This window comes from Phocoena sinus, chromosome 14 (genome assembly GCF_008692025.1).
Source record: "Phocoena sinus isolate mPhoSin1 chromosome 14, mPhoSin1.pri, whole genome shotgun sequence".
Lineage (NCBI taxonomy): Eukaryota > Metazoa > Chordata > Mammalia > Artiodactyla > Phocoenidae > Phocoena > Phocoena sinus.
In genome coordinates, this window is record NC_045776.1 from 81,232,920 (window position 1) to 81,259,288 (window position 26,369).

Sequence of the window (26,369 nt, forward strand, 5' to 3'; positions counted from 1 at the left end):
TTCCCCACGTATATAGATTTCAGTTCCTTTTTGGAGGGGACCTCCTCTCTCTTTTTTTTTAAATTGGAGTATAGTTGGTTTACTCAGCTCTTTTCTGTATCTGTTAACAGTGGGATTTACGTTTTGCATCTGAGTAGTATTACAAGTATCTCTCCATCACTATAGTCTCCAAGCTGCTGACAACTTTTAAATCATGTTATCTCTGAAAACCCCACTCATGACACACTCTTTTTCTCATACTTGAGGGGAGACAGTGGAACCAGGGCAGGAATATTTTATAGATCTCATGTCACACAACCAGACCACCTACCACTCTGCTCTCCTATGCAGAATGTCAACAGGAACTTTCTGTCCCTTTTATCTACCTAAGGGCACAACTGCTCAGGGTGCAGGGCTGGAGGTCCTCAGTGCACATCACCCACCCCTCCTGCAGGAGAACAGTCAACACCACACTGTGAACTTATCGTAGAATAGATTTATTTACCTGAAACCATGTCTGTGCAATGCCTGTTGCCAGCACAGAAACAAACTGCTTTCTATTTACAGTCTAAGTCAAACATGCGTTGATAAATTGACGTTTAGCATTTTATTGATATAAATGCATCACAATATTCGTATTGCACCAACATCTGTCTACTGCTTCTGATTTCATTAAATAAGTTACATCTAATACAGTGCAAAATAGCTGCACACTCAAAATATAACCGAAGTTACGAACTGGAAGCCTACATTTTTAACCATTCAACACCTGTAGTGTTTTCAATAAATTTATAAATAAGCAAACTGTACAGGGCCAATTAAAAAGTAGCATGTTTCAATGACACCATAGAGAAATCTGGCTACTTACAACTGAAGGCATGCATTACAACTGAATATTGTACATTTATTTAAGCTATGACATTTTGCACAGAGAAATATGGCGACTTGGCTGATGGCTTCTAAGCTCTTGGATAAGGTTTCAGAACCTCATTCTTCTTGCAGCAAAGAAACCAAATTTCTCTGGAGAGGCTTTCTGATTCATTAAGCTAAACTGTACATTTGTAATTATTTTGATTTAAAAGCTAAAAACCCCACTGGTAATACACGTTTCCTCCACATAACACACAATGAGTTGGGGAGTTCTTTCTAATTTTCTTTTCCCCCCCAACATCAATCATGCAGAGGGCTGGTAGATGTGTTGCTAAAAAACGCACATGCACGCAACTGAACACCCTTAAATTTCTGCAAAATGGTTTAGGAAGCGGTTACTCCAGTATTGCTGAAAAGGAAAGAGAGAGGAAATCAGCTTTATGAAATATGGGGAGGAAATGTTAGAATAACTAATTTAAGATTAATAGTGACAGATGAAAAGGAATATTCGGTTTGATCTTTTAAGATTTTAAGACTAGCATTTCTGATCAACTGTCCCTGAGGGGTTGCCTACACAGGGTAGCATCCAGAAGCACTGGCTCAGCAACACAGGCCCCTCACGTCACCTGGCTACAGAGGATCCCACCAGGCACTTAATCGCTTCAGGTATAACAAAAGTTAAGAAGTCCTCAGTTAGCAGTGCAGAGGGTAAGGAAGGCGAAGCAGAGTGAGCAGCGTGGTAATCAGCGCCAAGCCTCTCTCCTTCCTTTCCCGGGGGCCAGCCTCTGGGCTGCATCCAGTCCTAGAAGGGGAACTGCTTATCACTGTTCCCTTTCAAGAAAAAAGGCTGCAAATTACCCTCACGTGCAGGGTGGTGGTTTTGACACAATTTGGTGCCTCCGCCCTGCAGACACAACAGGCTTGGCAGACACTGAGCTAATAATGCTTGTGGTCTTGGATATTCCTGAGGTCTGACCACCACACAGACATCCAGGGGCCTGAGGCCCCAGTTTGAAGGTAATGTGGCAGCCGCTGCTTGTGAGGGAAGGTGGCAGTTGCCCTGCTTGTCTCTGAGCTCCTGCAGCTCTCCCTCCCCAACGTGTCACCTGCACTGTACAGATGCAGAATGAGCTGCGGGCACAGTACCCCACTTAGGAAACGTGTAAGACTGCCATCTCCTGGGCAAAGGGTAAAGCTCTACTAAAGAGGTCAGTCTGGGCATGGGGTGGCAAAAAAACAGAACACTGATGGGATGGGCCTTCAGCCCACTTGCCCGTTGAGAAAGAACCTGGAGCAAGTTTCAGGCAAGAGCTGCCTGAGAGCTTACTAACATGATGGGTCTGAGGATGCTGCCTCCTATCCAGCTACTGATAGCAGCAGAAGCAGAGAGGCCAACGGTGCCTTCCTGCGGGTACTTGGTGAGGATGGGGCTGGGTACCTGCTGCTCCCTATAGGACAGAGGCCAGGGATGTGCCCACAGCAGCACTAACTACTGAGGAGGTGCCAATCAGATGTTTTTTGGCGGCGAAGCCTGAAACAGAGCAGACAAAAGGACTCTGCACCACTGGGTCTTTCCCACTCCCAGCTGTCTGAGTTGAAGGAAATGGGTGCCTAAACCACCTCTGTGGGCTGGACAGGCCTGAAGCTGAGAAAGCACAAGGTAATAGCCTTCCATACCATTCAACTTACTTTGCAAGGGCCAATAATAATCAAGGAACTGAGTCAGGAAAAGTTGACCACTGAATGGCACCCCACCCAACAAGCTCAGACACCCTGGTTTGGTTTGCAGCCGAGACACACTCCTTGCATTTGATCTGCTCAACCTGTTTCTACACATCCCATAACACTAAAATTGGCAAAATGTATCCCCTACGTTCTCTGCCAACCAAACCAGCTCCTCCTCCTCTGAGAGGCCTCCATGAGCCAGGCCAGGACTCTTAATTAAGAATCCGCCTCCATGTGCCCTTTCTACCCCCTTACATGGAGACCTCTTAACTTCGCAGCACCTTGTCCTGCTTGATACCTGTTAACCTTTCCCCAGACGCTCAGCATTTACATCATGTCTTCCGGCTGGCGCTGTATCCAGCTAGGGCCCAAGTACCTACAAGAACTCTCGGGGCTTCACGTGCAGGGAGCTACCACCCTGAATACGAGCTGCTGCCTAGGCCCTGCTTCACCCTGGCTAATGATGGGGCTGGTTGTTTGCTAGCTGAGCAGAACTATGGCCAGTATCTTTTCTCTCCAGGGTACATTAAAGCACAGTTAAATCTCAGCCACAAAGAGTATGACCCAGAAAGTGGAAAAAGGTGGCCTATTTAAAATGAACCAGGGAATTCCCTGGCAGCCCAGTGGCTAGGACTCAGTGCTCTCACTGCCGGGGCCCGAGTTCAGTCCCTGGTCAGGGAACTAAGATCCCACGAGCCGCGCAGCGCAGCCATAAAAAGAAAAAAGTAATGCAACAAATGATGCATGAGTTTATTGGTTACTTGCTTCACTCACTTTTTGCTTTTTATTGAACCAGGTAGCAAGATTCTGGGACAAGTCCTTGCAGCTAACAAAGATCAAAGGAACCATGACAAGTTTTTTGTGAATCCTCATCTTGGCATTTGTGAAGGCACCTGTCAGTCTGACCAAAGCAGAACTACCTTCTCTTCCCCCAGGCCCTCCCCAACTGACATGTGGCTGTGCTGTTATCCTAGGCAGTGGGTGGCGTCGAGAACAGCTACCCCAGCCCACAGGCGCCACATAAAGTCGTATGCCTGCTGCTCTCAGGGTGCCTGACATAAGGGGCTTACTCATTAGTGTCATATAGCCAGCTCATTTAGTGGCAGTAACCTTTAGGCTAAAGCATCCAAATTTCAGGGAATACTCACGTTAGTTGATGGATGTTGGAAGGCATTGGAGGAAAACACCACAGTTAGGACTGTTAATGACTTACACACTGTTGGTTAAGACTGATCTCGAACATGCGCAAACATTTATCATAGTAACGATGGTGGTGGTTAGTGCCACATTCAAATAAAAATAGTTCTATACAATATGTTCATTTGGTCATGTGCTATTTACAGATTTTACAAAACACATACACACACATACACACTTGCCCTTATGTCCTCTACACCAGGCTAAAACAGGCCAGCAGAAACTTGCATAAAAATGTATCACAGATAACAATTAGTGCCTATACACTAAAAATAAAATTCCTACAACCACCTATGCAGCAGAACAGGATCCTTCTTCCCCTCAAGCACAGTAAAACTAAAAGTAAAACTAAGAACTTAAGAGAAAGTTGGACATCTGTTAGTTCAAACTAAGCCACTTAAGAGTTAAAAACAAGACAGTTATTTTTCTCTGTCCATTTAAAATGTTTTATTTTTCTTTTTAAACTAGATTGTGAAGTGCCACTGAAATAGGCAATGTTGGCAAAACAATGTCTGTTACAATAAAATACATTAGACATTTAAATAAATAACCTTAAAAACTATGTGAGGGGACATGAACCTGGTCGATTGAATCTGGAACAATGTTTTCTGCACAAGCGAGAACAAGCATACCTCTTGTTAAGACTGATGTAAACAGAACCATCAAAACCCTACAGGAGAAGCAGCCGAGCGGGGTGGAGGTGGGGTGGAGGTGAACAAGGGCCAAGGGGTGAAGGGGTGGGGGTGGGGGTGGGGGGCAAACCAAAAAAAAATACTGACTGAGGTAGCAGTACTCTGCTCAGTGCAGAAAAATTGGCTTATGAATAAAAATTAGACTGTGATCTCAGATTAAATCCAGATGCTCATGCAAAAGACACAATACATGCTATTTAGTTTTAGAAAAAAACCACACACATTCATTTCCTAAAATCTGCTGCCAATTAATTTGCTGACAATGTCTGCTGGCTCAACTATTTTTTTATACAAGGATGAGTATTAAACAGAACACTGTACATGCTTTTTCATCTACAAAAAAATATTTGCATAAAATAGTGTTAGTTCTCTGTACATGTCAATGGACACTTTAATTATGTGTATAAAAAAGGAAAATCTTGCCCCACTGGAGTCAGAAAAAGCAAAACAAAATCTAGAGTATGAAACCTCCTTCACCAGCCAGTATGTTCATGTGAAAATTCAGCAGAAATAGACAGTTGCTTTAAACAATAAAAAAATTAATTGATTAAGTTAAACATCACCTTTATGCAAAACTGTCAGTCAAGACCAGAACATATCACTAAAGTTAGTGTCTGTGCTATAGACCCAGATCACCAGGGGCATTATGAGCAGCACAAAGGGCCAGGAGATCCCATCGGTGCATGCTGAGAACGAGCAGGATTTGGTGGCAGGCTGCACACACTCTTTACCAGGTTCTAGGTAGTTGCGGGCCACAAACTTGAGGGTCTCATCCATTAGAATCACAGGCAAGGAGATTTTCAGCACCATCAGCCACTGGGTCAAATTCAGTGGTGTGATCTGGAAGATAAGCTGAAACACAAAGAAACCTCATCAAGCTCCCTGACTTGCTGGACAGGCAGCCAGGCCCCAGCCCAGGCTCCCCCGACTGCTTACTGGCAAGGGTTCCACGTAGAGGATTAAGAAATGGAGTGACATGGACAGGCAGATGGAGCCCACGAGCCAAATGTTCTCCCAAGGGGGCATCCTCAGCAGGGACTGGTTTTCAGACAAGCTGCAGAACAAGGAAGAGGTAGGTGGGTGAAATGTGCCTGCTGAAAGGGCAAAGGCATATGACATCACCGACAGAGACTGTTCAGAACCACACTTCAATAAGGTGACGGCTAACTTGGCACTGCCTATTACCTACTGACCTAATTCTATTAAGTTTCTACAGTGGCAAAGTTAAGGAAGAATGTTCAGATGTAGGACAGACTTCCAATTTAAATCTAGGCTTCAGCACAGCAATCCCATTTTAGTGTGTTCAAACCTGCTCTCAATTGCCCTTGACACTTAGGCTATTTTGAAATTTCCACTTTTGTCACTGGCTTAATTAGGTGATACTGTTTGTCTCAATGCTAAAGGGCAAGAGCTCCTTCCCTGTGGGCACTGGCACACAGGGGTGCAGAAGTCCCTATTTTTGGCCTCTGCTGTCTCTTGAAGAACATGTGGCTAAGCACTCCCACTACTTCCTGGAGGTGATGATGACTTAAGCTCTTAAAACCGGTGCTGCTTGTTCTTCCTTTTGGGGAGGGCGGAGCTTTCCTGTGATTCTCAATCAACCATGAAACACACACAATCCCCCAGCACCCTGGCTGTCAGGCTCTTGCCCCAGCATGCTGAGAAGACTCACTGACCTGTTGAGGGCGTTGCACATCTCTATGGTTACTAGAACAGAGAGCGCCATTGTCATTGGGTATGGGGATTCAAAGACGGTACAATCTACTCCTTCAAAGTCCGGGTTGTCTTCTTTACACTGTAGGAAATGGCTCTGCAACAAAAGCCCAATCAAGTTCCTCATCAGCCAAGGACATTTACAAAGTCCACACACCAATTCCACACCAAACCCAGAACACAGACCCACACAAAATCTCACCGCATTTCCCAGAGAAGCCCTGGTCCTTCAGAATAACCTTAGATGCCACTGCTTATTGTTAAGAGTATTAAGATTATTTGACTGACATCCAAACCATAGAAAGCTCAAGGACAGCTGTTCGTGAAGACTTACACCACCTTGCATCTAAGGTACACAAAGAAAGGTGGCTACGTACCAGCTGGTAGAAGGACACTCTCGGACCACCCTCGGCAGCAATGAACCACCACGCAGCAGCACCCACGGTAGCAGCGCCAACATAACCTGGGAACAAACATCATGACACTAACACACATGGGGTTTACGGCCTGCAGCGTTACTGCAGGTGCTGCCTCGAGGGCCAACCCCTAGGACAGAGATCAAAGACATGGTATGTCAATGAGCCTGTGCTACCACTGGCACCTGCTCACTTGCATCAGATAAAGCAGCTAGGCTGATGGTTTCCGTAACGAGAAGGGTTGTCTGTGGTACAGAAGAACCAGGCAACTTTTCCTCCAGAATTTGTGAGGAAATGCACCTACTAGAATTGGTAGGACCTTTACACTAGCCATGCCCTCTCTAACCAGCGGCCAGTATGTTAAGGCTGCAGGCACGTGTTCTCCATGTAAGGAAGGCCATGCTGTGCTAGAGCACCAGATCACACCCGTCATGACTTTGGCAAACGCATGCTACCAGTTATACACTAATTTATTTGCTCCATCAAGGGCCTGGCAGAACCTTTATATGGAAAGGCCATTAGAGCAGTTAGTGCAGAACGCTGAGCACATGGCAGTGCTTGAAGCCAATTCTGGGTCCATCCCCTCCCCCACCCCAACAATTACTTTTGAATTCAGCAAGTTTATTATAAAGAAACAACCAAGGGTAGTGGAGAACACAAGCACTTGAGAATAAGAGACTGTCCCAATGCAGCAGTACCCACTGAAAGGTCCAAGTGCACACCCTCTAACCCAGCAATTCCAACAGAGCAGTAGGTAGGTGGTGCACAGCAATAAGGCAGCTATACTGGTACTGATGTAAAACTACCCAAAAAACAGGGAGAAATACAAAAAGACAGGGTTCAGCAAACAGGTGTATACAGCATGCCATCTCGCTTGCGAAAATAAACACCTAAGATGGATCTATTTGCTAGAGTATCCCAAGAAGGCGTGCTGGAGGGGAACCAACTGGTTGAGAGCCTTCCTGCTTTATGCCACTGTGTGTTTTTTGAGTGTTAAATCATGTGAACATATTAAAACAAAACAGTTTCCTATGGGACCCTAAGGAAGTCATTTAACCTCTCTGGGCCTCACTTTCCTAACCTATGAAATGAGGAAGAGAGAAGCAGCATCCTGGGTCAGGACGAGGTCTACAAAGGCCACACAAGTGGAAGAACCAACCATTGCTGATGAATGCACAGATCCCTTCTCTCACTCAGGGAAAGGGGGAGTTTGTTTTACATCTTGGTGATTTAAGGCCTCAGTCCTCCCTGTATTTCCTTTGCCCATAGATTAAATCTGAGAACCTCATTCACAAAGGCCCAAGGAAGAACGAGGATGCTAAAGTAAAGGAATAACTTTACTGTAAACTGGGCATACACAGCTCATTAAACTGCAAAAGGGCAGTCTCCATATTTTGCTCCCCTAATATGGAAACAGAAAAAAATGTGCTTTTAAGGGATGCATTTACAAAATTTGGACTCAAACATTCGTTTAAAAATCAATAATATAAAAAACTGTACTCACAGCCAATAGCCAGGTAACGGAAAAAGAGCCACCCACTGATCAGTGGTTCCTTTGGGTTCCGGGGTGGTCTGTTCATAATGTCCAGATCAGGAGGATTGAACCCCAGTGCAGTGGCAGGCAGGCCATCTGTCACCAGATTAACCCAGAGCAGCTGGACAGGAATTAAAGCCTCAGGAAATCCAAGGGCTGCTGTTAGGAAAATACTGTTTCCATCCAAGAAAAGAAGAAAAAGACCCCAAATTATTTTTGGCCACTATTTAAAATAACATCACCACCCCATCTTCCTCCATAAAAGTCAGTGGACAGCAATGATTGTTTTAACTTTTTCCCTGGGCAATCATAAAACATTTATTATATCCAATTTCAAATTAAGTTAACTTTTACAAGACCAAGAATTTTATGTTACCTTATACAGTTAATTTAAATTCATTTCTATGTTAAAGTGTATCCTTTGCACACTGGAGCAGCCGTAGACAGCCCTCCTGAGGGCCAGAGGAAGTACCTCTACTTTCACAAGGGCCTCCTTCGTCTTGCCCAGCCCTCCCTCTCTTCCGCTGCACTAAGAGCAAAGCTACTGCCACATGAAGAGCAAATCTGGAAAACTGGTCATCACAAGCCAAGGAATATATGTGACCTGGTCATAGGGACCCACCAAACAACTTCCCCGACATTGGACGAGATGAGGTAGCGGATAAACTGCTTCATGTTGTTGTATATCGCCCGTCCCTCCTCCACGGCAGCCACGATGGTGGAGAAGTTGTCATCAGCCAGGACCATCTCAGAGGCGGTTTTAGCCACCGCGGTGCCAGAGCCCATGGCAATGCCGATTTCAGATTTCTTCAGAGCAGGAGCATCATTCACACCGTCTCCAGTCTGAAAGGGTAAGAAACCCACCACTGGTTTACACCTGCCACCTAACACGCTGCCAACAAATGCTCAGCCATCCTAAAGCCAGGGAATGAATGGAGCTGTTGGGCCTCTGGACAACAGAATTCTCTGGAAAAGTTTTCGTTTTTGTAAGTTGGTGTCATAAAACACATTTCACCTGGGAAATGTAAAATTGCCAAACGAGCTATAATAGGTGACACTTCAGAGGGAAGTGGGACAAAGGGGACTTCAAATTATCTGTATTATTTTTTTACCAAACAAAACACAATATGGCAGTCAAGACAAAATACTTGTATCCACATGGATAAATCTCAAGTAGAATAAAGGCAGACTTCAAAAATATGTAAACTATAATATATAATATATATAAAGACCAAAAAAGGGCAAAAACACTTAAATATTGTCTACAGATACAAAACTATCATTCCCATGTATGTTTTCTATAGTAAACACCCAGTACTGAATTCAGAATGGTGCTTTCCTCTGGGAGAGAGAAGGGAAGGGGGAAGAAAGAGGAAGGGAGGAAGACAACTATAATAACTGGTTTCAATCAACAAAATTGTTTTTTAGAGTGTGAAGTTTCACAGATAAGCAGCAGAAAACAAATATGACACAATGTTAACATGTCAGTGAAAAAATCAGATGCGAGGAAGAATATGGGAAATGCTTCATCAACAGGTAGCTCTTAAGAGAACACATCACCAGTACATCTCATCTCAGGTAAGGTTATCCAAAACTGGATGACAGAGTGTGGATTATGTCCTGAATCAGCTTTTAGAAACGTGAGATACAAACATGTATATTTTAACCACAACAAAGATTAAAAAAGATATCACCAAATATTTCCCCTGTGACTGATTCAGACTCCCAGGTCTTAAACTTCTCCAGAATCTTCCATGCATGCAACATACAGCATGCCAACTACTGGTCAACAGAATCCTTGATAAACAGCCCCAGATCATGACAAAAATGAAGAATTTCCAAATATGGGAGCTATTACTAAAAATTTAATGGTCAGAATTAGAATCTGCTGTGTCTGTGCAGTCTGTTACCTGTACATGTATAAAGACACTCACCATGGCTGTAATCTCATCAAAAGACTGAAGAAACTCTACAATTTTAGACTTGTGGGAAGGTTCAACTCGAGCAAAACAGCGGGCATTCAAGCAGGCTTCTCTTTGGGCTGAAGGACTGAGCTCATCAAACTCCCGACCCGTGAAGGCCTTTGATGTCACATCCTCGTCCTGCCTGAAGATGCCAATGCGCCGGCAGATGGCCACAGCGGTGCCCTTGTTGTCACCGGTGATCATGATGACCCGGATGCCTGCCTGCCGACACAGCTTCACAGAGGAGGCCACTTCAATTCTTGGAGGGTCCAGCATGCCCACACAGCCAACAAAAGTCAGATTGGTCTAGAGTTAAAGAATCACCTTATGTCAAAACAGGAAATTCTGGTTTTCCCCCCAGTGTGGACAGCAAAGGTTTCTGCATTTTCTTATGATAGAATTCACACCATTGATATAAATCCAATGAAGAACAGTATTAATTCCAATAAGTCAGAAACAAAAAAATCACTACATTCTTGTTACCAAATTCTTTAGCTTTCATAATAATATTCTGAAATGAGGGAATAAATATACCGAGGAATAAAAACATTTTGATAGTGGCCAATTAGTTGCCCATACTACCCAAATTTGTTCCCTGTTCAAGGCTTCAGGAAGTCACATACTTGATATGAAAGTATTCCGTAAGCAGAAAAGTAGATGGAATCTCTCCACTTAAGACAATTTGACCTTTAGTAACTAACTGTTTTAAAAACAGCCTCAATTTTTAAAATATCTTAAATTTACATGAGAGCTGCAAAATAGGTTTTTAGCCTTGATGATTCTACTTTGAAAGTAATAGGCCTGTATTAAGTTGTTAACTGTGTATGTTTGAAGCAGCAATTTAAATTATAAAGGTAATAAATACATTTGGCCTGAAGAAAAACAAATAACCGCACCCTTTTCTCGGCAAAAGCAAGACTCGTTTGACCTTCTATTGAAGGAGTGCTGTCTGAACACAATGAATGTGCAGGATGTGGGCAAGGAAGCTTTTCATTAGCTAACCTCATATTTAATAAAGTTGGCAGAGTCCTCCAGGTTCATTTCTTCTCTCCTCAGTGGGTTGTCGTGAGTGGCCAGAGCCAGGCATCGCAGTGTGTCGCTGCCGCTGCCCCATTCCCGAATGACAGACATGATCTTCTGTTTGACTCCAGGAGTCATGGGGACTTTAGTACTTCCAACTCGAATGTGGGTACACCTGTCAATGACACCTTCGGGGGCACCCTAGAAATGTTACAGATTTATATCAACAATTTTATTTATTAGCTCACCCAGGATTCCAATCCTGGTAAGAACATCTCAACTGCAATCTGTTGTACTTGCCTTCACAAACATTTTGCTCATCGATGTCCGGCTTGGTTTGTTTGGTGTACAGTAAACCGACATCGATTTTCTATCGCGTGAAAACTCTAGAGTAAATTCTTTTTTCATCAACTGTTTAATGACCTATAAAGAGAACACATATGGAATATTATTGGATGGCAATTTCTGCACATTTTTGATTTGTTAAACAAACACTCACTAAGTACCTATTATGTGAAAGGCAATGGGGATACAGCAACAGACAAACCAAGTTCTCACCCTCATAAAACTTACCCTCTAGTTTGGGAAAGACACACTAGAATGTGAAAGTAGATTATAAGTGCTACGGAGAAGAATATTTAAAAATAAGCAGGGAAGAGAGAAAATTATGTATGACTGCCCTTTTACATAAAGTATTGAGAAGACAGTATTTGAGTAAAAATGTGAAAGATGTGAGTGTGGCAGAGAGAACAGACGTGCACAGGCTGACGTGACCTGGCACGTTCAAGGTGCCTCCAGGCCAACATGGCTGGAACAGAGTTTGCAAAAAAGAAGTGAGAGGTTAATGGCAGGAGTGGCAGAAGCAGGTTGTAGGATCTTAAAAGTCAATGTAAGGCATCTGGCTTTTGTAACATGTGAAACAGGAAGAAAATGGAGGGTTTCGAGCTCTGGTAGTTAAGTATTAGCTGAAGCAGGGGCAAGGAACACCACTTAAATATTCTAAATAGCTTTAGATAGCTAGTGGGTACTATATTAGATGTCAGCACATGGACAGTATTTGAAGTCATGAGGTGAGAGGAGTTCAAGGGAGTAACTGCAAACAGAAAAGGCCGAGGACTGGGCCCTGGAACCTCTTCACCTCTGGTGGGATGTGGAAGATGCAGCCAAGGAGATGGCAGGGGACAGGGGGTCGGGGAGGGAGGAGAACGAGTGAAGTGAAGGACTTTCAAGGAGGGAGAGACTGACAGGATAAACTGACAGCTCAGGTAAAACGAAGACTGAGAATTAACCTTCAGATTCAGATTTGGACTGTCTATGTATACAATCATGTTACCTACAAAATAAACATACTTTATCCTTCCCAATTTTTATATCTTTGATTTTTATTGCCTTACTGCATGAACTAGGACTGCCAGTACAACACTGAATAGAAATGTTGAAAGTAGAAATTCTTCTTTTGCCATTAGATATGTTAATTTTGTGTAAATACACCATCAACTTGAAGATAAGTTTGTTGAGTTTTTATCATGAACTGAGATTAAATTTCATCAGATGCCTTTTCTGCATCTATTTAAATGATCTTACGGTTTTTTGCCTTTACTCAATTATGTGGTGAATTACATTGATTTCTCCCTAATTCAGACAAGTATTTAATAATAACTAGAAATCCCAAAGAACCTCAGCATCCAGTGTAGGCAATTACAAGTGGGCTGAAGCCATCCTCTCAGCAAGAGTTGCCCCAAGCAACAAAAAGGCAATCACTATGAATTCTGTATTATTTGACTGATATATTACTTATGTATTTAGTTTCCATTAAGCATTTGTACCAATGACTCTAGAAAGACTGAAAGAATGGGTAGTGATTCTGAGTGAGGTGTGGACCTCGGCGCCAGACACATCCTAAGGGGAGAGAAGAACAAAGCCATTGCTTCCAGTATCAGGGCTGTGAAGATCAACAGTCCTATCCAAATGGGCCACTAGGCCTTAAAAAGCTGGTTCTGCTCTATTCACCTCTGTACTATGAAAGGTTCTTGCTTTCGGGGGCGGGAGGAGCAGGCAAAAGTTCATTTCTGGGAATTTTCAGTGAGTGAGCACCATGACAGTCATTTCTGATCCCTTCACTCAGCTGCTGTGGCAAAAAATGAGGCAAAGGAGGGCACAGAGCAAGAAAATACTTAGACCGCAGACTCTTACAGAATGGACACTCCTGCCCTTATTTGCAGTGGTCATTACAATTAACGTACCACTTTTTTAAGTTCCATGCTGCTACTTGTTTCCCTTCGTTGAGCAGTTACAGGTCTAGAATCATGTAATTCTAAATCTCAGTCCCTGTGAAGCTAAATCTTCAGGTTGCTTCTCAAGGGTTTAGTCACACCAATAATAGAGCTGTCAGACAATGTGGCTTTGCAAGGATTGGTCCCCTACTTAATGACAATTGGGGTGAATTCCCTATAACAGAAACAAAGGGCCTGGATGTCTGTTTCATGGAAACCATGTAAATCGGGGCAGGATGCCATAGGAGCTGCCCAAGATCCTCATGGCAGTGAGACTGTTAGTTGTGAAGCACAAATAGGGCGACTATACTTCAGCTGAGACATCCTCCATGCCGGTGCGAGTTTTGATTTCTCGCGATAGTATAAAGGAGGCAAAACAATGTAAAGGAAACAGAGTGCCAGAGCAGAAGTCCAGGTCTGCCTCACACTGTCGCCCACCTTAGGCTGCCTGTGCCGTGTGGTGCCACCCTACTCCCCCAAAACACACTGCCTCCTAATCTGCCCTGGATATCCAGGGAAGGATGAAAGGAAACGTAGTGACAGCTGACCATTTAGTAGAAATGAGTCTTGCTTTTGTATAACTAGGAAAGGCTATATTTTTAACTTTCCATTTCTCCTTATTCTATCTACCAGGAAACCCTGACTACAAATCAAAGAAGTGCTACAAAGAGGAGCCTCAAGCACTAACTGGCAGCCATTTGGAGATGACAGGTACTAAGAGATTATGTGTGGCAGAACCCAATTCCAAAGAAATCTAAGTGCCAAGGCTGGGAGGCAGCAGGTACTGGGAATAGGTCTGGAGGACCCACCGTACGATCTCCTGGCTATACCACCCTGCACTGCACGAAGATGTTGTTGTCCCTGGTGCAGAGGGGCAGGTGTGTTTCCAGGGTGGTGGCTTGTGGGGGTGGGCCCAGATGGAGACTCTGGGGCCTGACCTGCTTCCTTCTTAGGTACCTTCTGCTCCTGCTCGGCATCACAGTCCCTTCAACCCGTCTTCTCCGGCTTCTGCAGTTCCCATTTCTGAGCTTCCTTAGCTCGCTTCTTGGCACTATGCTTCTTCTCTTCCTCTCGTTCCACTTGTACGTATCGCTGCCTGTTACTCTGACCTTCGTGTGTTATAACATCTTGTTTGCACACTGCTTACGCTGCTTCTCATCTAAGCAACCATTCACCACTCTGTCTAGGACAAAGGCTGGATCTGTCCTGCAGTAAACTGTCAGTGGATTCTGTGTCCTCGAACACTTGGTACAGCTAGACCTGAGTAAAACCACCTGCAGCAGAGGCTGACAGACACTGGCCATCTGGTCAGCCTCCAGCACCTGGGTGTCCTCAACAGACTGGTCCATCCTGCCTGCCACTTTGTTCAGCCCAAGAAACCCAGGCTCTGGGGCTCCGACAGGCAGGGGGAAGACAGCTGAGGAGCCACAGATTTGTCTAGTGTCTAGGGCAGACACGCCTGCACCCTGCAACACGGCCACCTCACTGAGCTTTGAATGTCAAGCTAGCCTTGTAGTTGTGGTAATTCTGCTCAAACGTAACATGTCAAAGTTTCGATATATTACTAGACTCAATCTGCTAATGCTGTGCTGAGAATCTCTACTTCTATTGATATATTATGAAGAATACTAGCTTATAACTTCCTTTTCTTGTTGCATCCATGTCAGGTTTTGGTATCAGGGTTATGCTGGCCTCATCAAATGAGATGATAAGGGTTTCATTTTCTGCCCTTTTTTGTTTTTTTGTGGCCATGCTGAACAGCTTGCAGTGAAAGCACCAAGTCCTAACCACTGGACTGCCAGGGAACTCCCCCAAACTGGCATTTCTTTAGCATTATACAGAATTGGGCCTGAGGAATTTTTGTGGGGTAGATTTTAATTACAGATTCAATTAATGTAACAGACAAAGGATTATTCCATTTTTCTGTGTCAGCTTAGAAAGCTGTGTTACTGAAAGGACTTGTTGATTTCTTCTACGCCGGAAAAACTGTTCAGAATAGCTTTCTGATCTTGTCTTTGCTATTTCCCTTCTACTTGTATTTAATTTGCTGGTTTTCTACTTTCTTCAGATGGAACCTTATTTATCTTTTTGTTATCAATTTCTAGTTTAATTCTTTCACGGTCAGCAACCAGCTGTATTTCAATCCTTTGTAATTTGTTGAGTCTTGCTTCATGGACCAGTAATATGGTCTATTCTGGAGAATGTTCCTTATGCATTTGAAAAGCATATTAGAAGTAGCACGATAGGGACCTTCCCTGGGGGCACAGTGGTTAAGAATCCACCTGCTAAAGCAAGGGGACATGGGTTCGAGCCCTGGTCTGGGAAGATCCCACATGCTGTGGAGCAACTAAGCCCATGCGCCACAACTACTGAGCCCACATGCCTAGAGCCTGTGAGCCACAACTACTGAGCCCGCATGCCTAGAGCCCATGCTCTGCAACAAGTGAAGCCACCTCAATTAGAAGCCCACGCACCACAACAAAGAACAACCCCCACGTGCAGCAACGAAGACCCAACAGCCAAAAATAGATAAATAAATAAAAATAAATTTTAAAAAAAGTAGCACAATAGAAATAAGTGTTGGATTGAGTATATTTACAGTGTCTTTCCATATCCTGATTTTTCAACTGCTTGTTCTGTCAATTTTTGAGATAGATGTGTTAAAATCTCCAACTCACTGTGAATTCATCTACTTTCCCTTTTATTTCTGTCAACTTTTGCTTCGTGTACTTTTTTTTTTTTTTTTTTTTTTTTTGCTGTACGCAGGCCTCTCACTGCTGTGGCCTCTCCCGTTGCGGAGCATAGGCTCAGCGGCCACAGTCCACGGGCCCAGCTGCTCCACGGCACGTAGGATCTTCCTGAACCGGGGCACAAACCCGTGTCCCCTGCATCGGCAGGCAGACTCCCAACCACTGCGCCACAAGGGAAGCCCGCTTCGTGTACTTTAAAAATTTTTTATTTATCTTTGACTGTGTTGGGTCTTTGTTGCTGTGCGTGGGCTTTCTCTAGTTGTGGCGAGCTCTTCATTGTGGTGCATGGGTTTCTCACTGTGGTGGCTTCTCTAGTTGCGGAGCAAGGGCTTTAGGCACGCGGGCTTCAGTAGTTGTGGTGCATGGGCTTAGTTGCTCCACAGCATGTGGGATCTTCCTGGGCCAGGGCTCAAACCCATGTCCCCTGCACTGGCAGGAGGATTCTTAACCACTGCGCCACCAGGGAAGTCCTTGCTTCGTGTACTTTAAATGTGTTAGTAGTACACATGCATAAACAATTGGACCATTTAGCACAAGGTCATGGGCAACTTGGACAAGAGGTTTTGATAGACTAGGAGGAGGCAAAAGCTTGACTGGAGTGGATTCAAGAAAATGGGAAGAATGAAACAATACATAAAAATAGCTCTTTTGAGAAATTTCACTGTGAAGGAAAAGAAGCAGGGTGCTTAAGGCAAAAGAAAAAGAAAGTTTTTAGATAAAAAACATACTATTATTTCTCTAATGAAGATCCAGTAGAGATGGGAGATTGATAAGCAGGAAAGATGTTGGGGCTCACTAGACAAGGAGCAGCTGGGTTTTGCTGGGAGCAAGAAGAGTCCATTTCACAGCACCGGGGGAGACGGCAGACCTTATGGGCACAGAGGCTGCATGTGGAAATTATCCATTGATTACTTTTACTTTCGTGGTCAAATGGCCAGACCATTTTACCTTATAGTGAGTTTGGGGAAGGAGATATTATAAGTTTGAGGAAATAAGGTATACACTAAGTTATCTAAGAGAGTAAGAGAGTGAGCAGACTAAGAATATACGGTCTGAGTGATGGGCAGCATGAATAAAACACTAAGTTCAAATACTGACCGAATTGCAGGCATTTGCTCGTTCTATTTTAGAAAGACCCTTCAATTCAGTATCAAATACATTCATCTTCTCTACCAGGCAAGTGAGAGCAGTCTCTGTAGCTTCTCCGACTTTTTCATACACACCCTTCGCCTGTAGTAGTTAAAAGCATACAAATTACAGAAAGGGAAAAGTAGTAAATTTTCTTTAATAAAGACTTTTTCCATAGGTGGATAATCTCTTGCCCATTGTACCATTATTCTTTGGGTCATTTTTATCCTATTTTGGAGCATATGATCCAGATAATTAAAAATAAACTCAAAGCATAGGTGTGCATTTTATCTTTTTCTAATAATTAGGTCTTTCATCTCCCTTAACCATAAGAAGCCAATATTCACAGTATTAATTCAAACATAGGGAGCTTTCAAACAGTATCTGTAATTCCTTGTCATTATTTATCATTCTACAGAGTTTATATTCTGTTTCCGTTGGGGACTGGCTTGCCTTTAGAAACCAAAGAATTTATCTCACTGTTTAAAATTAAAAAAGGAGGAAAAAAAGGTTTTCTGTTGGTTAAATTTTATATTATATCATCATCATCATCATCATCAAAACAACCTTCTAAGCCTTAGCCTGTCCTCTAGGACATAATGTTACCCATCTTAAAAAGCAAGATCAATACCCTATACTTTCAGGAAAAAGTATCCTGCTTTTAATCATTTACAGTAACTAAGCTATACACAGAAGAGAACATCATGTATGCTAGTTAAGTAACTACTTAACTCCTAGTTAAGTAACTGTAATGCTCAGTCACAGAGAATATATGAAAGGCTTCCAGCTTCCTTTGGATAGGTCATGCTGGCTCTGATAGAGATAGGCTCTTAATGGAAAGGGAAAATAAAACCAGGAACCCATACTTTCAAAAAGGGAGGAAGGAAGGCTGGATTTTCATTCCACCCACCGCACCCTTGAACTAGGAACAGCCAGGTCTAGTTCCTCATTTGTGAGGAGGCTTACCTCATTGTAATCCAAAGCAGAGTCATTACAGAGAGCACAAATTGTTGCCAATTCCACAAGACCATCATACTGATGACAATTCACTGGTTTGTCATCTTTATGTCTGTCAAAAGAAAAAGTAACTCTTAGAACACACTGTGGTCATCTCTATTGATTTTTATTTAATTATTTACTAATAAATAGAATTTTGTGGACAACGGACTGGCAAGCATTCAAAAGAAATCTGATGCTGGAGACAGAATATGTCTCTGGTATCAGCAGTCAATCAGTAAAGACCAGGAATTCTTAGTTAATGAAATTCCTCCACCACTGGTATCAATGAAAAACAAACAGGAATTCCCTGGTGGTCCAGTGGTTAGGACTCGGTGCTCTCACTGCCAGGGCCCTGGGTCCAATTCCTGGTCAGGGAACTAAGATCCCACAAGCCGTGCAGGGTGACCAAAAAACCAAACCAAACCAAACCAGAAACCCCACTTGAAAATTTAGGCTTCAAAAGATGAAAAAGGGTCACTGGCTTATACAACCTGTAATGTCAATTTCAATTTCCAAAGTATGTATTATCAATTTTGTTTTTAAAGAAAATGAACTACTCTGATAAACATGAGCCACATTAGGAAAACTGTCTGAACATTTTAGAGACACTGCAAGTCTATACAAGCACCAAACTACCAGAGTGGAGCCTTTAAAAGACAAGGAGGGATTACTCACATTTCTCCGATAGGTGCATATGTTGATCCAGTTATGGTAAACTCATTAAGGGAACAAGTATCACTGTCAACTTTGTCCAGAATGAACATCTACAGAAAAAAAAAAGCCTAAGTGTTGAAAAGGTATAAAAAATATGCTAGAAAAAACATATAACATTTGCTAAGACAAAAGGCCTTTCTCACTTAAGTATAAATGTTAATGAAAGTGATTAATTGAAGCTCAGCATGAGGAATATTGTCCCTTATTCCAGCTGGACACTATTAAGACTGCCTCCCCCATCCACCTAACAGTCTGAGAAACAGCATCACTGAGGAGCTAAATAAATAACAAGCAGCAACAGCACCAGACACAGAAGAGAACCCACGTGATATCTGAGTTATGAGGACTCTGGGTCAGTCAATTCCAAGACTCAGCAGTACTCTTTAGAATGCTCAGAATTCCAAATTTCAAATGGCTGGCTGAGGAAGTGACACAGGTATTCCTGCCTTAGAGCTAACAGTAAAAGCCTAGGAAGAATAAACTCACGTTTCAGAGTTGCATAAAAACTCCCCAAGTAAAATAAGACAAACTGCTTCTCTACTTCTTCCTACTTATTTTTATTGTGGCAACAGCTCATTTTCTATGAAGCTGCACAACTACGTGCACACAGTAAGGAGCCCGCAGAGCTGAATGAACTGACGCTACCAAGACAATACAGACGGAAGCAGGCTTAGGAAAGAATTCTTAATTTTACAGAATAATAAAGTGACATAAGCTAGTTTCTTAAAGATGGCTTTTTTTTCTTGGTTTGTTTTCCAATTATAATTCAGAAGTCCAGTTTGGAATGATCAAACCATTCTACAATAAGGAATTTTTAAAATGTTAAACTAAAGTAAAAAAGGGCCATGCAATGCTTTAAAAACATCTTTTCAGAGCATTCTGACTCTGCTCATTTTTATTTTAAAATAACTTATTTTGCCTCATAAGATTTGCTTATTATAGCACATACTTTTTTCCCCCACATCTTTATTGGAGTATAAATGCTTTACAATGTTGTGTTAGTTTCTGTACAACAAAGTGAATTGGCTATATGCATACATATATCCCCATATCCCCTCCCTCCCACCCTCCCTTATCCCATCCCTCTAGGTCGTCACAAAGCAAGGAGTTGATCTCCTTGTGCTATGCAGCAGCTTCCCACTACCCATCCATTTTACATTTGATAGTGTATATACGTCAATTATAGCACATACTTTTAAATTCCAAAAGCTTCATTTCAAAAGTACACTCAGAACTAAATCAACCTTGGAACTGAACTAAAGCTATGAGTAAGACAAAACGATTTTTTTAAAAATTAAAATATACAAGTAAAACTGTGATGACTCCTGATAAAAGGTGTTAGTTCAAACACATATAACTGGTGTGTCAAATGAGGAAAAGATTCATGTCCAAGGTCACATGCAGCAAGATCACCAATCCCTACAACTTCTAACAGTTACAACATCTAAAAAAGGAAGCTTGGCACAAAGCTCTTTCCAAAGACGTCTGACATTTACAGAAGAGGAAACAAAGGACTAGAGAGGTTAAATGATGTGCTCACAGTTACACAATTATTAAGTGGAAGAGAAAGAACCAGGTTTACCAATGTTTCCCATCAGAAAATTCAAGTTTACTTTTCTATTAAAAGTTGTGCGACCCTCGGACATGTCACAACTTCTCAGAGCCTAAGTTTTCTAACCTCTTAAGCAGGATTACCATACGATTCAAATAAAGTCACATGTGAAAATCAACTGCACTAAGCCTTACCAAAGCAAGTTGGCATTATTATTACTATACACCATGCCATTTCTTTAATGACACAGTTTATAAAAGTGAAACTCTTTGGGTCTATACCAGAGTTCAAAATATTCTAAAACATTCAGAATTCTAACACACACCAACTAAATCTGAATGCACACGGGCATTTTAGACTGCAAGCCAGTAAACCATTTAGAAACTGCATGATGAAAGTATCCCGAAGTCAAGGGCAGTTATGCAATCCACTGCAAGAAACCTCCTGTAGAATACTGATTAGCATCAGCTTTCTGTCGCCAAATGTAGAACAGAACAAAGAGCCAAGAAGCTATTTCTTTAATAGAACATTTTAAATCAAATCATTTAAGGGAAAATGTAAGAACAAAAACATTTTTATCATGGATTGTGTTTTAGTCTTAGTTTGAAGTCTGAAGCTGCCACAATCTTACCATTTTTTAAAGATTACAATTTCACACACTGCTTTACCTTCATGGATATAAGGACTATTCTGAGGAATTAAAGCTTACAGTCTAAGTTTAAACAATTTCCTGGGGGAAACCAAACAGATAAAATGAAATTCCCTTTCTCTCCCCCAATCAATCAGCTTTTAGCGGACAACTAGCTTTTAGCAGATTCGTCCAACCTTTTTTGGTTCCAAGGAAAGAGAACTTAGGTAGCTCAGTTACACCCTGCATCTACTCAAGAAACTCAAGACAAGCTAGAAGGTTACCACTTGAGAGAACACCCCAGTGTGTTTTAAACACCTGTCCATTCACTCTAAATCTGGGTTTTGGACAACACAAAAAGTTGAGGGTGGGTGTATCAAAAAAATACCATGACTATAAATTTGGCAAGAAAAAGATTCAGAGGGTTCACTGTATTAAAACAAGAACAATTTCCAGTGCTAAAAAAAATTAACTAAAACCTGGAGATAAGGCCAAGGGGAGGATGGCATGTCCTTTCAATGTCATTCAGAAGCATTACTTAACAAGCACACTCAAAGATTTAGTGTTTTGGAAAAATTTAACATTCTTTCACTGTGCTATTATTAAGGGCTCATGTTTTATGAAGTTGTGGCTTTTTCTCCTGTATAAAAGATAACCTTAGTTTTACTGCCCTATAGGATATTAACCAGTTTTTGTAATCTAACACACATCAATTCTATTCTAATACTGAGCACACTTCCTCACATGATCCTGTAACCAGTTTTACTATCTTACTGATTCTCCCTCATTGAATTAATGAGCCAAACAGAATCTTTGACATGTGTCCACTCAATATTTGTATGAGCTGTGTACCTTTTGGAAAATTACTTTGACTTGTACATAGTAGTAGTAGTTTTTTTGTGTGCGTGTGTCAATTTTATATTTAATTTATCCTTCCAGTTTAACTGAGATATAAGTGACATACAGCACTGTATAAGCTTAAGGTATACAGCACAATGATCTGACTTATGATCATCATGAAATGATTATCACAATAAGTTTAATGAACATCATCTAATATATACAAAATAAAAAAGTTTTCTCCTTGTGATGAGAACTCTTAAGATTTACTCTCTTGACAACTTTCATATATAACGTACAGCTCATTATATTTATCATGTTGTACCATTACATTCCCTAAGACTTATTTATCCTGTAACTTTGTACCTTTTGATCACCTTCATCCAATTCCTCCCCCTCCCACCCACACCTCCGCCTCTGATAATCACAAATTTGATCTCTTTTCCTATGTTTGTTTTTGAAGTGTAATTGACCTAAAACTTCCCGGTGCATGGGATAGTGATGCAATACTTCTACACATTTCAAAATGATCATCATGATAAGTCTAGTTCTCATCTGTCACCATACAAAGATATTACATTATTATTGACTGTGTTCCCTGCACTCTACATTTCATACCCATGACACACTTATTCTGTAACTGGAAGTTTGTATCTCAATTTCCCTCATCTGTTTCTCTCATACCCCCACCTCAAAGTTGTTTAAACAAAACCTAGGGAAATTGAATTACATGAAAGAACTTCATTCAGCTGTACCATTACATTATTTCTTTAGTTCTTATTTTGCTAAGGGAAGGTTTAAGGTTTTTAATTTTATCCCCAAGTGATGGTCAAAACAACCTAAGAAAGGAAGGATGAACACAGAGAATGAAGCAAGTTAAAGGCAATTATTTACTTTTCAAGAAGAAAACATGTCTCATTCAATGTGTTAAGGAAGTACCAATTAGAATTTTATGTAGGCAGGTAACTAGCTGGTTTATAGAACTCTTCCTTTGAAGCTCGTGTTAACGTACATACACTTAGAGAGAGAAGAACAGGGAAATAAAGTAAGCACAGTCACCTAACACATTTACAGACTGCTTACAGTTATTTCCCCAGTACAAAATATCAGCCATGTAAGTAACCTTTATTTCATGAAATAATTTTGGGAATTAAATGATTAATTCCTCTGGAGTATAAGAAATTACCCTTGGGCTCAAGCTACACATACAACCCAATTTGCTTAAAGCACATAAAAAGGTATCAAATTATAAATCAAAGGTTTTAAGATCCAGCAATCCCACTCCTGGGCATATATCCAGAAATGATGAAAAGATATATGCACCCAGTGTTCATAGCAGCACTATTTACAATAGTCAAGACACAGAGGGGGACTTCCCTGGTGGCACAGTGGTTAAGAATCTACCTGCCAATGCAGGGGACACGGGTTCGAGCCCTGGTCTGGGAAGATCCCACATGCCGTGGAGCAACTAAGTCCGTGTGCCACAGCTACTGAGCCTGCTCTCTAGAGCCTGCGGGCCACAAGTACTGAGCCTGCATGCTGCAACTACTGAAGCCTGTACACCTAGAACCCGTGCTCCGCAACAAGAGAAACCACCGCAATAAGAAGCCTGCGCACTGCAACAAAGAGTAGTCCCTGCTCACCGCAACTAGAGAAAGCCCATGCGCAGCAACGAAGACCCAACGCAGCCAAAAAAAAAAAAAAAAAAGAAAAAAGAAAAAAAGACATAGACGGACTTCCCTGGTGGTCCAGTGGGTAGGACTCCACGCTCCCAATGCAGGGGGCCCAGGTTCAATCCCTGGTTGGGGAGCTGGATCCAGCACGCATGCCACAACTAAGAGTTCGCATGCCGCAACTAAGAGCCCACATACAAAGAAGTCTGCATGCTGCAACTAAAAAAAAGATCTTACATGCTGCAGCTGAGGCCCAGCACAGCAAAGAAAGGAAGAGGGGTAGGGAGGCAGGGAGGGAGGGAGGAAGACATGGGAAGAAACCTAAGTATCTGTCCATCGATAGATGAATGGATAAGGAAATGTGGTATATAGATATACAATGGAATGTTACTCAGCCATAAAAAAGAATAAAAATAATGCCACTTGTTATATGTGGAATCTAAAAAAAAGGGTATAAATGAACTTATTTACAAAACAGAAGTAGAGTTATGGATGTAGAAAACAAACTTATGGTTACCAGGGGACAAGCAGTGGGGGGGATAACATGGAAGACTGGGATTGACATACACACACTTCTATATATAAAATAGATCACTAATAAGAACCTGCTGTATAACACAGGGAACTCTATTCAGTACTCTGTAATGGCCTATATGGGAAAAGAATCTAAAAAAAAAAGCAGGTATATGTATATGCGTAACTGATTCACTTTGCTATACACCTGAAACTAACACATTGTAAATCGACTATATTCCAATAAAAATTTTTTAAAAAAGGAAAAAATAATGTCACTTGCAGCAACATGGATGGACCTAGAGATTATCATACTAAGTGAAGTAAGTCAGAGAAAGACAAATATAATATCGCTTGTATGTGGAATCTTAAAAAAAAAAAAAAAAAGACACAAATGAACTTATTTACAAAACAGAAATAGACCCAGACACATAGAAAACAAACTTATGGTTACCGGAGGGGGAGGGGGAGGAGGGATAAATTAGGAGTTTGGGATTAACATATACCTGCTACTATATATAAAACAGATAACCAACAAGGACTTACTGTATAGCACAGGGAACTATACTCAATATTTTCTAATAACCTCTAAGGGGAAAGAATCTAAAAATTATATATATAACTGAATCACTTTGCTGTATACCCAAAACTAACACAACACCGTAAACCAACAGTACTTCAATAAAAATAAAATAAAAAAATAAATCACACAGGGAGCTCTACTTCACTTCGCTGTACAGTAGAAACTAACAATATTGTGAAACAACTATACATTGATAAAAAACATAGTAATTAAAAAAATAATAAATCGAAGGTTTTGATGGCACGAAGGCATATTCTTAGGATGAATCAACAACCATAACCTGCAAAGATTCTGAAACTACTCCCACTTACCCTGCAGACTGACATCTGGTTCGTTGTCAGTGTACCAGTCTTGTCTGAGCAGATAACAGAAGTACAACCAAGGGTTTCCACGGAAGGGAGACTTCGAACAATGGCATTTTTCTTTGCCATTCTGCGAGTTCCAAGAGCCAGACAGGTGGTGATGACAGCAGGCAGACCTTCAGGAATGGCTGCTACAGCCAGGGCCACAGCAATTTTAAAGTAGTAAATAGCACCTCTGATCCAGGAGCCTCCATGAACTGGGTCATTGAAGTGTCCAATGTTTATGATCCAGACTGCAATGCATATAAGGGAGATGACTTTGGACAGCTGTTCCCCAAACTCATCTAGTTTCTGCTGGAGGGGTGTTCTCTCTTGTTCCGTGGCCACCATTTCATCCCGGATCTTGCCAATTTCAGTGTTCACTCCAGTTGCCACCACCACTCCCATGGCTTTGCCGGCAGCAATGTTTGTACCCTAGGACAGAAGTAGAGAATTGGTTACAAGACTAACACCACACCCAATTTAAATACTGACTAGTAAACTCAGACTTGTGTGGATTTTCAAGAGGGCACCAAGATTCTCTCACCACATTCTACTGGGCCTTCCAGTGGCAACCAGCCATCTAACTTTGATGATGAGCAATATCTCATGCAGGCAGTGTGGTCCATCTCTCTCTGATTTGATTCTCCATGAAATCAGAATGGTACCTACTTGCCCCAGAGCCCTCCACACCGGCCACCTTGAATCTCTATTCACAATACTGAGCCTGGCTTGCAGACTAGCTTTGGCCTGGGACAGCGCTTAACCCCTCTGTGTTCCTGACTTTTCATACTTCATACAGCTCTCAACCCTAAGCATTCTCCACCTCTGGCTCCAACAACTCAACCCCTCCTACTTTTATCACCCATAATAAGAAGGGCAACCAGGACCATGGGCTGTCCTTGAGGACCTCCACTTAAGCACTAGTATTCAAAGATCAATACAATCAAGTGTAAGGTTCCCCCCACCCCATTTTAATTCCTAAATGTTGGAAGAACAGGGCTTCATTATTTTCATTGTAGCTCTACTTTTTTTACTTACTATGGGGTGGTTAGATTCCCATGCTAACCCACAAAAGCCCACTACCTGAAATACCACTTTAAGTTCTAAACAAACGAAAAGTATAAATTTCTCAACTTTCTATTTCAAAAAAATTTAACAGAAAAATTGAAGTAGTACAATGAACATCCATTCCATTTTCACCCAGACTCACCAATTATTAATGGTTTGCCACATTTGCTTTTCTCTAAACACAGGTTGTAAAC

General features: G+C 41.9%; 1 protein-coding gene across 3 annotated transcripts in view; it reads right to left on the reverse strand.

The window, feature by feature from the left end:
* Positions 1–460: 460 nt before the first annotated feature.
* Positions 461–26,369, reverse strand: part of ATP2A2 (ATPase sarcoplasmic/endoplasmic reticulum Ca2+ transporting 2) — a 61,405-nt gene continuing 35,496 nt past the window's right edge. For 2 of the 3 annotated variants that reach the window (XM_032602830.1, XM_032602832.1), the window contains 13 exons: positions 25,075–25,539; positions 18,936–19,024; positions 18,228–18,330; positions 17,232–17,363; positions 11,411–11,533; positions 11,093–11,311; positions 10,061–10,396; positions 8,749–8,969; positions 8,097–8,299; positions 6,554–6,639; positions 6,140–6,273; positions 5,400–5,517; positions 461–5,315 (listed from right to left, as the gene is read on the reverse strand). In XM_032602830.1, coding sequence (XP_032458721.1) covers positions 5,046–5,315; positions 5,400–5,517; positions 6,140–6,273; positions 6,554–6,639; positions 8,097–8,299; positions 8,749–8,969; positions 10,061–10,396; positions 11,093–11,311; positions 11,411–11,533; positions 17,232–17,363; positions 18,228–18,330; positions 18,936–19,024; positions 25,075–25,539 — 2,499 coding nt within the window. In that variant the 3' untranslated portion in view covers positions 461–5,045. The remainder of the gene's footprint in view (positions 5,316–5,399; positions 5,518–6,139; positions 6,274–6,553; positions 6,640–8,096; positions 8,300–8,748; positions 8,970–10,060; positions 10,397–11,092; positions 11,312–11,410; positions 11,534–17,231; positions 17,364–18,227; positions 18,331–18,935; positions 19,025–25,074; positions 25,540–26,369) is intronic. The other variant, XM_032602831.1, reaches the window with a different exon arrangement.